Raw genomic sequence first — 9,671 nt, 5'->3', positions numbered from 1 at the left:
TATATAAAGGAGTCATGTTATCAATTTCCAAAACATGTAATAAATATGTTTTTAGATAAGAATTGATAACTATAAAAATCGATAGTAAAGCTATTTTTAAACTTTATCAAATGTGTTCTTGATATATATATTTGCTCACACGACCACAAAAAAAAATTCATGGCCCAAAGTCAAAATATTAAATTTTTGCCTCAAATAATTATTTTATTGGGAATCAACATGAAAACAGGAAAAATTGAAAAATATTTATTATTTATAAATTATTATTTTAAAATGTACAAGGCATGCAGAAAGTTCAACAATCTATAGATCAATATAAATAAGTAGGTATAACCAAGGATGTAAGGCAAGGAAAGTTATTTTAGAAGTGTACACATCTTTTGTACTGCAGTGTACTGTTTCTGGGCGCAAATGTAAACACAAGACGGATGTCGAAGCCTGACATGGGATCCATCTTTAACATAAAAAAATCAATGAAATATTCTGGTCATAGGAACTATTATGTGAATTATCAAAATTATCAAAATTTAATGCTTTTAACCTCCTCGGATACTAAACGAACACTGAGGCATCTATTATTGTTTACAAATTCCGCCCAGAGAGAACTGGTTTCAATATGTACACAGAGTATACACAACCGCAATTAACTTTCCTTGCATTACACCCTTGGATATAACAGCACAGATTTTAGTTGAAAGAAAGAAAACAAATTGAGCAGCCTCAGACCATAACTTTTTAACTTATGTCCCCTCCCCCCGGCATCATGCATATGCATAGAGTTAAGATAAACTAAAATCCAAAGATGCAACATCTGTGTATTGTTTTAAGGAATAAACGGGTCATATTTCCCATTGACGTCAACCAGCTCTAATCCCTCCGTTCTTCACTGATATCATATTGACGTCACGATACAACCAACTGTTTGGACCAAATTCATCTTCTACTTACCAGAACCTGCACACTCTTCCTAACTTGAAACTTTATACATTTTTAAATATTTATATATATACAGTAAGAACCAGAAAGTTTTGGAAAAGGAAGAAGACATTGAATCAATACTTAGGTGTATTTTGATGTTGTTTCAAAGCAAAAAGTCATTTTTTTGGACTAAATTGGCTGAATATTTTTTTTCAAAAATCGATATTTTTTAAAATGCGAATTTGTCTTCATCAAAATCTAACGTGCAATGTCGTACACTTCAGAAAATCCCAAATATATGCTTGAATAAATTGGCATCGAAAAAAAATTCTCTTACCCTGCACTAAACTCTACTATATCTTCGGTCAGTGTACTGCAAATTACTGCAGAAAGCACCGAAAGCTTGGTTGAGGGTGTCTTTAAAGCTGGATTTTTAATGTTATTCCTGGAAAATCCGGTAAATTTGGTTTCCTTGTTTGTTTGTTTATAAACAGTTTTGATCCAAACGTAAAATGGTTGAATCAACCGGCCGGGGTCAACATTTTACGATACCAGATTTGTTTCTTTTGAATTTTAAAAGTCAGGTAGCATCCTACATCTCTTTCAATTTGCGTTGCAATCAAAATATTTCGAGATTTGACACTTTTTTTTAATAATTCAGAAAATTGATTCGAATTTTGCCGAAATCGATTTTCAAAGTTTAAGCTATGAAGGTTTTACAACTATAGTATATACTTTGAAGTGTCACAGGGGGTATCTAAAATAGTTTTTAAATTTCATTTTGAACATTTTATTCCTTCTCTCTAATTTAAAATGTGTCAAACTCTTCAAATAAACGCGACGTCATCTGAAATTCTTTCTTAATTAACATCAAAATGAGATGGAAGAGGGATTCTATTAAATATTCAAAAAACATTCGTACTTTCTACTTCTCAGTTGCATAATATTATTTTTCTTTTCTTTACAAAATAAGTTGTTCAGTTGAAAAGCAGAGCTTTTTAAACAAATTGGTTAAATAATTTATAATAATAATAATTTAACCTAACATTCAAGTCTCTTTAACACTTGCCTCAATCTAAATCTATAAGCTGGATTCAAACACAGAAATATCCTTAATCTAATTTAAATATTACGAATTTTGACTACATTAAGAAAGGGCTTAAAAACTGTATTGAGGGGCGAGGAAAACCGGAAATGAAAATGGTTTGCAATCAAAAGGGGAGATACTTTATCCAGCAGCATTTTAGGCAAAAATAAATATTTAAAACTAGACAAACCTCATGTTTTACATCATCTCAAATCAAAAATTGTTTTCTGAAATAAAAAATTATTTTTTGAAATAAAAAATTATTTTTTGAAATAAAAAATTATTTTTTGAAATAAAAAATTATTTTTGAAATATAAAATTATTTTTTTAAATAAAAAATTATTTTTTGAAAAAAAAAATTAAATGACAAAAACTGCTAAAGTTCAATTCATTTCATCAACAAACTAGCATGGAAACCCAGCTAGTTTTTTCTACAAATACATATAATCCAAATCAACTCACTCAACTTAGACTATATCAATGGGTTTACTGAATTCCCTTTTCAAAATTGGAAGTGAATTGGGGTGAAGTGGTATTGGACATCCAAACAAACAATTAGACTTACAGATATAGATTACATGTTCTATATCTTAATGAGAAAATATGAAGAGGGTGGAGGGGAGGCCAAGATGAATTGTTTATAAGATTATGTTTAATATATGAAAACTCTACGTTGTATCATTATTTTACAACCAAGGTGGATGTTTAGAACCTTATACGACTAAACTTTTCATATTTCAAATAGAAAAATTGTTTCACAATCCAAAAAAGTTGTGGCATTTACTATCATAATTATAATCACGAGTAGATACTTTTTATCGCAATATTTGTTAGTTCTGATCACGCAAATCATCCTTCAGGCCATTCTAGATCCCAAAAGATGTTTTTTCCAAAATCTTTAAATGAATCGTAGAACTTTTAATTTCAAAAGATCTGATTTTTTTATTTTCTTGGGTGGCCGGTAGATGGTCGTTTGCAGCATTTAAAAGAATTTATTATTATCATGTCAAAGGATTTAAGTCTTAGCCACAAACTCCAATTTTCTAATCCCTATATCTTTGCAACCTGATAGTATACCCCTTTGATATTTCAAACTTAGGTTACCTGATCTAACATAGTTCATAGCTTAACATATCTAAGTTCTACAGTATTGGGTTGCAAAACTTCACGCATAAAGTTTCTTTATTTTTGGAGATGTCCGGTAGATGATCGTTTACATCATTTATTTTGAATTTATTGTAAATATGTCAAATTTAATTTAGTCATGAACAAAAGTCATTTTTTGAAAGTTATGTTCAACTGATAAAAACTTTATGCTGGAAATTTTTAATTTATTTTATTTTTTGGGGGGTCGTTTACACCCTTTTTATGAATTTATTATAAATATGTCAAATTTAATTGAGCCATTAGCGTCTTGTATTTAAATCAGTTTAATTTGTTTTTGTCCCATTTTATATATTTTAGAAACAGATGTTGAACACTTAACAGTCTTAGATGGACCAGACGTACTGGTTCCCCTTTCCTCCCCTCTCCCNCCCATAGCCCCCTTTATAAAATCATATGATCTGTTTTACTTTTTTATAACGATCTCCGTGCTGGACAATATCAAAGTCGAAAATTTTTAAAGGCCTAATCGAATACAGATTTTAATCCGTTGATTATCATTCTTGTACATTCACTGTACCAAATATGATTTAAGAAGTAGTCTATTTAGGCTAACCAGGGTGATAAAGAAGTTGCTGAACTCAGTCTATGCAGTTCAATTTCTTCTTGTTCCATATTGCATTTACATTTTAAAAACCAACAAAAATTTAAAGGCAAGTGTTGATTAGTGTCTAAACATTAAACAAGGCGAAACTGAGAGCTAATCTTTTAAATTTTCGTGAGGTTTTAACAATCCGATGGAAAGTTTTTCCATTAAAACGAGTTTTTATTCATAAATATTTAATCCTATATTTTTGTTCTCAGAACTTAACTAGCTCTTTGCCCATTGTTGATTTATTTTGTATTCAACAAATTTCTTTATGTTCATTCAAAAGGTTGCTTGGGTTTAGACATTCAGACAGACAGAAATTTATCTTAAGATTTTCTCACTCGCGATTTAAATAAAGTAATTTAACTTTTATCTAATATTTATTAACTAAAACACAATAAAGTAGAAAGGAACTAAATAATCATTATCAATGTAAGTCTAATTAATAACGTCAGGTCGCAAGTTATTTTTATATAAAAATCTAGAATATGTATCTATTTATCTATCTACCTAATATTTACAACTCAGACGTAAGAAAATGACGTTTTCAGGGACGCAAGTACACATTTTAGAGTCAAATTTATAGGAACATCAAGTATTCTTAAAATAAAAAGAAATCTAAACTAATCATACTTCGATCAACGTAGTTTTTAATTTAAAAAAAAAACAAGTAAAAAATATTTCGCACAGCAAAATATATCTAAACTGGGTAAAAAAGGCAAAAGATCGCAAAAGAAAGGGTAACTAACTGTTGTCTTGGCATGAAAAAATGAATGAAGAAAGAAAGTTATAATTTTTTAGTTAATGGCTATATGCTAATTCCAAATTTATCTTAAAAGTAAATTATAATGAAATGATGTATTTCTGAATACCGATATAATGGTTGTTTTTGGATAGACGCTTTTCTTGTTTTTTGTTTGTTTATGTATTTGTTGTTGTTGTTGTTGTATGGTGAATATTAACTAAACCTAGGAGTGAGATCTTTGACATTACATATTAGGGAACTAGAAACCAGATTTATTGCCGCACAATGTACAGCAGAAAAAATATGCACCGAGTACACTGTACGGATTGAACATTGTTCATTGTACAGTTTACAGTGTACTGTGTGCAGCAAAGCACACGGTACTGCCATAATTTAACAGAATGTTTAGAATGCTTGCTTTCACATTCATTGCAGTTTAAAAATATGTACAATGCACACCAGAGTGTACAATGTACATTACAGCAAACATCATTACACTTTTGGTACACCGTACATCAATGTGTTAACAATGTATGCTTAGTTTTACTACAGAGATACACATATTCGCTGTTAAACAGCGTAAAATTCAATATAGATGTTACAATATGACAAAATAATAAGTACAATTTAAAAATTGGCTTAGCCACTAATAAACACGCATGTTACAGTACAACTTTTAACAGTAAATATAACTTATTTAAGATTAGTTCTTTTTACAATTCTTCTCCATTCGTTCCAGTGTTTTATTCCACGGGTATATGTTTCTCCAGACTTGGTAGCAAAATTAGAAAAAATAGAAAATTGAAAATTTTCCGACAGATTATCATCCCTTTTCCGGGTGAGGAACACTTGTGTTGAATTATCAAACTATGCTGTAAATGATGAAACTCCAGACCCATATTTGGTGAGCTGGATTCTCGGGGATTTTCTAGGGACACACTGTACAGTTTTAGTACGGCGTGGACTTACTCGGGACGCACTGTACAGTTTTAGTACGGCGTGGACTTACTCGGGACACACTGTACAGTTTTAGTACGGCGTGGACTTACTCTTTAAGAGTGCTATTTCACGGATTGGTGTATGTACATACTTTGACAATGACAGAATCTTGATTTCTACATAAACTCGTCCTTACACTGAACATTGGCCGGACGATTCTTGGATCATAGTCTCCGGACTAATATCTGATATGGTCGGACTATTTGTCATCCAGGGATGTGAAAGAATATCACTTAGATCAATTCTATCCTGAGGACGAATCCTAAGACACTGACGAATTAGATCCTGAACACCGGACGATGAGGTTCGTCTGAACTCCACCTTGGCTACACAGATCTGCTCGTCCTTCTCGAAGGGGATATCTCCCTGGACCATATCGAAGAGAAGGATACCAAGGGACCAGACAGTGGCAGGGTTGCCAAGGTACCTGGAGCAAGTTATCCATTCTGGAGGAGCGTATACGCGGGTTCCTGAAAAAATTATATATTAAAAAATGTAAAGATTTTTTCTTTCTGAACGAACACCTTTCTCTTATTTCTGGGACAAGTGTAGTACGATGAGAGAAAAAAATTGCCCTGAATTCTACTCCAGATATAAGCCTGAGCTGGCCTAGTTATATTTCAATTAAAATATGTTTTATTTACACAAATTAGTGTAGCATGACATGGGAAAAAACAGGCAGCAACAGGCAATGAATGAACAGCTTGCAACTGTAGATTTATCTTTAGATGTAAACATTGCTTTTCCATAAACTTATTTCAACATTTCTCTATTAAAGGTAGGTCTGGTGTAAGTACAATAATGAATTATAAAGCAATGAATGGCTTGGCTCCACAAGGCCGAAGTATAGTTTCAAGGCCTGCCTCCCTTCTCTAGCTTATTACGCAGATATCTCTGCACACACGCAACCTATCAGGCAGAAAACATGCATGAAGCAAAGCCAAGTTCCAGAATGTTCAGCACAATTTCCGGATACTTTATAAGTACGTACTTAGTAAGAATAGAATTGAAAAAGGTATAAAAGATATGTACTTAATCTATTTGTTGTATCCATGCAGAAATTGCATTAAGCCTAGATTAAATAGAAAAATAGCTGAGCTGCAGGAATGTTAAATTAAATGTAGAAAAGAAGATTAAAATTCTGGAAAACAGAAAGTTACCATTTTTTAGGAAAGATTTTGATTAAAAGGTAAATATTTTTTTAAAACTTTTAAATCATGATTGTTATCTGATATGTTTTAAAGGGGTATTCCATTAATCCACGTAATTATTTCTCTGTTTTTACTAATCTTTATTTATATCATGTCATGTTAAATAAAGTTAAAAGTGAACAAGTTAATCAAAGTTTATTTCGCAAGCGTTGGCTTTTTGCATCAGACATTAAATATTTATATAATGCACTGAACAACTGGCGCCATAACGTTGGACAAGATATCAATAATCTATAATTTCCTTTCAAGTTTAGTTTTCATAATTCCTTAAATACCTATTTATAATTTCAAAAAATCTTACCATCAAAATCAGTGTAAGGATCTTCTTTCAGCATAGCCCCAGATCCAAAGTCGATAAGTTTAAGCTGGCCTGTAGTCAGATCAACAATAAGATTCTCGTCCTTGATGTCTCGGTGAATCACTCCCTTATCGTGGCAAGCTATAACTGTCTCAAGCACCTGCCTAAAGAAGTTCCTCGCCAAATCTTCTTCAAGAACTTTTCTCTCGGTGATGAAGTCAAACAGATCCTTACTATTAGCAGGTCGCTCCATCACGTAAATAAATGAGTCGGTCCGCTCAAAGAAATCCAAAAGTCTAATCACATTAGGAACAGACTGGACGGAGTGTAAAAGTTTTAACTCCATGGGAACTCTCCTGCCCCCAACGATGGCCCAATCTGTAACTTTATTCTTAGCTACGTGCTTGATTGCGACTCCGAGAAGATCAGCACGTCGGACCCCGGCATACACCTTGCCAAACCCCCCTTTTCCTAGCACATCTCCTACACGGTACTCTCGTTCAAAACTTCTTGGTGCTCGAGACATGTCTCTCTTTCTAACACACTTAGTAGCACATGAATGGCATGAATCGAACTGTATTTTATTAACTACAGATTCTGTGGTGGTACACATTGTTTATGTATACACCTTTCTCAGTTTTTATATCACAAGGACAGAACATACGCGGCTCTCCATGAAAATTTGAATGTTTCTCTTGGGATGAGTTTGATATATCGTTTGTCCTCAATTGACGAAAGTCCGGAATAAACTGAAGTCATGTTTTGAAGCGGATTCTCGTTCTAAGAGTAGACGGCAGGGGTCGAAACTCTTTGCCATCTCCACCCGGCTCAATACTACGTAGAGTTCCAAAACAAGGTTCGAAGAAGGAATGCAGAGCTCCGTAGAATCAATCTGACACCATTTCCAGAGTGGGACACACAGAGTCGCGGGGCTGAGAAAGCCAAGATCTACTAGGTATATCCAGGCATTATAGGGGATACAGGGGGGGGGGGTGAACAGATTGACAGGTAGGCTGATACACTACAGATAGATTGATAGATAGATTGACAGATCTCCAGTCTGATAGTTAGATAGTTAGATAGGAAAGTATCAGTAATGAGGTGTAGGGTATAAACATTTCTCATTGACACGGACTCAACCTTAATCATGCTTGCTAGGCGAGCTAGGGTCTAGGGAGGGGAAAAGCAGTTTGGTTAATTTATTAAATTACGTTTAAATCTATCAAACACACGTTGACCTGTCTGGAAATTAAGACGTATGATACTAAAATATCTCTTCCAGGCATAGGAGGAGGAGGTGGAGGAGAAGTAGGTGAAGTCGGAGGTGAATCAGGTGGAGGAGGAGAAGAAGGAGACGATCTGGAGAAAAGGTGAAGATAGAGAAAAAGAAGAAAAAGTAGAAGGAAACGATAAAAAGAAGAAGATGATGATCAAGGAGAACAAAAATAAGAACAAGAAAAAGGAAAAGAGAAGTGAGTAAACTTGTTACATAATGCTTTATAAAATTACTTTAACCGGCTAACACTTATCATTCTATTTTGTTGATATTTACTTTAAACTCTTCAGATCCAAGATATCTCCGAAATCTATAGAAGCAAATTAAATATCTAAAAACAGATTTTAAATTCTTAATAGATGGAAAAACTTGTGGTTTAAATGAACATTGTTGAAAAGGGGTTGGATACAAATAACAGTTAAACATGTTTGCTTGTAAGATAATTAATATTTTCTCTTTGTAATTTGATCCAATTCAACAAAAACTTGCCGTAAAAAAGATATATTACGCTAGTCTTTCATTAAGATTTTTATTTATCATCATCTGTTTACAGAATAAATCGCTTATAGCCTGATAAGCGCAATCAAAGGATTAGATCAGAGCTGGGAACTTTAGAATGGTGGATATCAAGATCAATTTGTGACTGATCCTCGCTTTCTCTTAATCTTGATATTATCCTAATCTTGTGTTTATATACTGAAAAGTGTATAAAATTCAACAAATCAGAGGGGCGTATCAGAAGCCGGGAAATTTGAAATCTTGCGTGCCGTTTAATGGGTTCTCTCAGTTAAATAAGATTTATATGTAGAGACGGGGGATTTGAAAAACCGGTTTTTGATTTGTCTGTACTATATCCAAAAAGAGTCGATTAAGCAAGAAATTAAAAGTGCCCACAATGGATATTCAGATTAAGTGATCGGGATAAAAGGTATCCAATTCTAAAGTTCCCAGCTCAGGACTAGGAATGAATGAAAGATGTGCAAATAAAAATAGCAATAATGAAAAAATTAAGTTAATGATGAATTCCAAAAAAAAGTATACATACATAACAATTAATAGAGACATGAAAATCATAAGAAAAAATGAATAATTCTGAATACTAAATGTAAGAAGAATAAATTGCCAAGGATGAATGACCTCTAAATTTTTAAAGGATGAAGGATGAATGAATAAGGAACGAATGAAAGTAATGATGAACTTTAGAAAGAGAATGAATACCAGGCGGGCAACTAGACATTCAGCTAGGAAGGCAAAGAGCAATAACCTCGCGCGTAATGCAAATATTTTTTTATTGCCCCCCCCCCCTTTTCCAGGGGCAAATTTGTGTGGGAAGAATCTTAAACTATATTTCATGGGCAATTTTTTTTTTAGGGGAAATTTCTTT

At 33.0% G+C, this 9,671-nt stretch overlaps 1 protein-coding gene across 1 annotated transcript; it reads right to left on the bottom strand.

Moving 5' to 3' along the window:
* Positions 1-4,145: 4,145 nt before the first annotated feature.
* On the bottom strand, positions 4,146-7,766 carry LOC111695034 (serine/threonine-protein kinase pim-3). Its single transcript, XM_023464176.1, has 2 exons — positions 7,015-7,766; positions 4,146-5,972 (listed from the first exon to the last, which is right to left on the bottom strand). The coding sequence occupies exons 1-2, from the start codon at positions 7,622-7,624 to the stop codon at positions 5,635-5,637; spliced, it is 948 nt and encodes a 315-aa protein (XP_023319944.1). The 5' UTR covers positions 7,625-7,766; the 3' UTR covers positions 4,146-5,634.
* Between the last annotated feature and the right edge of the window lie 1,905 nt (positions 7,767-9,671).

This window comes from Eurytemora carolleeae, unplaced genomic scaffold (genome assembly GCF_000591075.1).
Source record: "Eurytemora carolleeae unplaced genomic scaffold, Eaff_2.0 scaffold125, whole genome shotgun sequence".
NCBI lineage: Eukaryota > Metazoa > Arthropoda > Copepoda > Calanoida > Temoridae > Eurytemora > Eurytemora carolleeae.
This window is presented reverse-complemented; position numbering and strand designations above follow the sequence as displayed.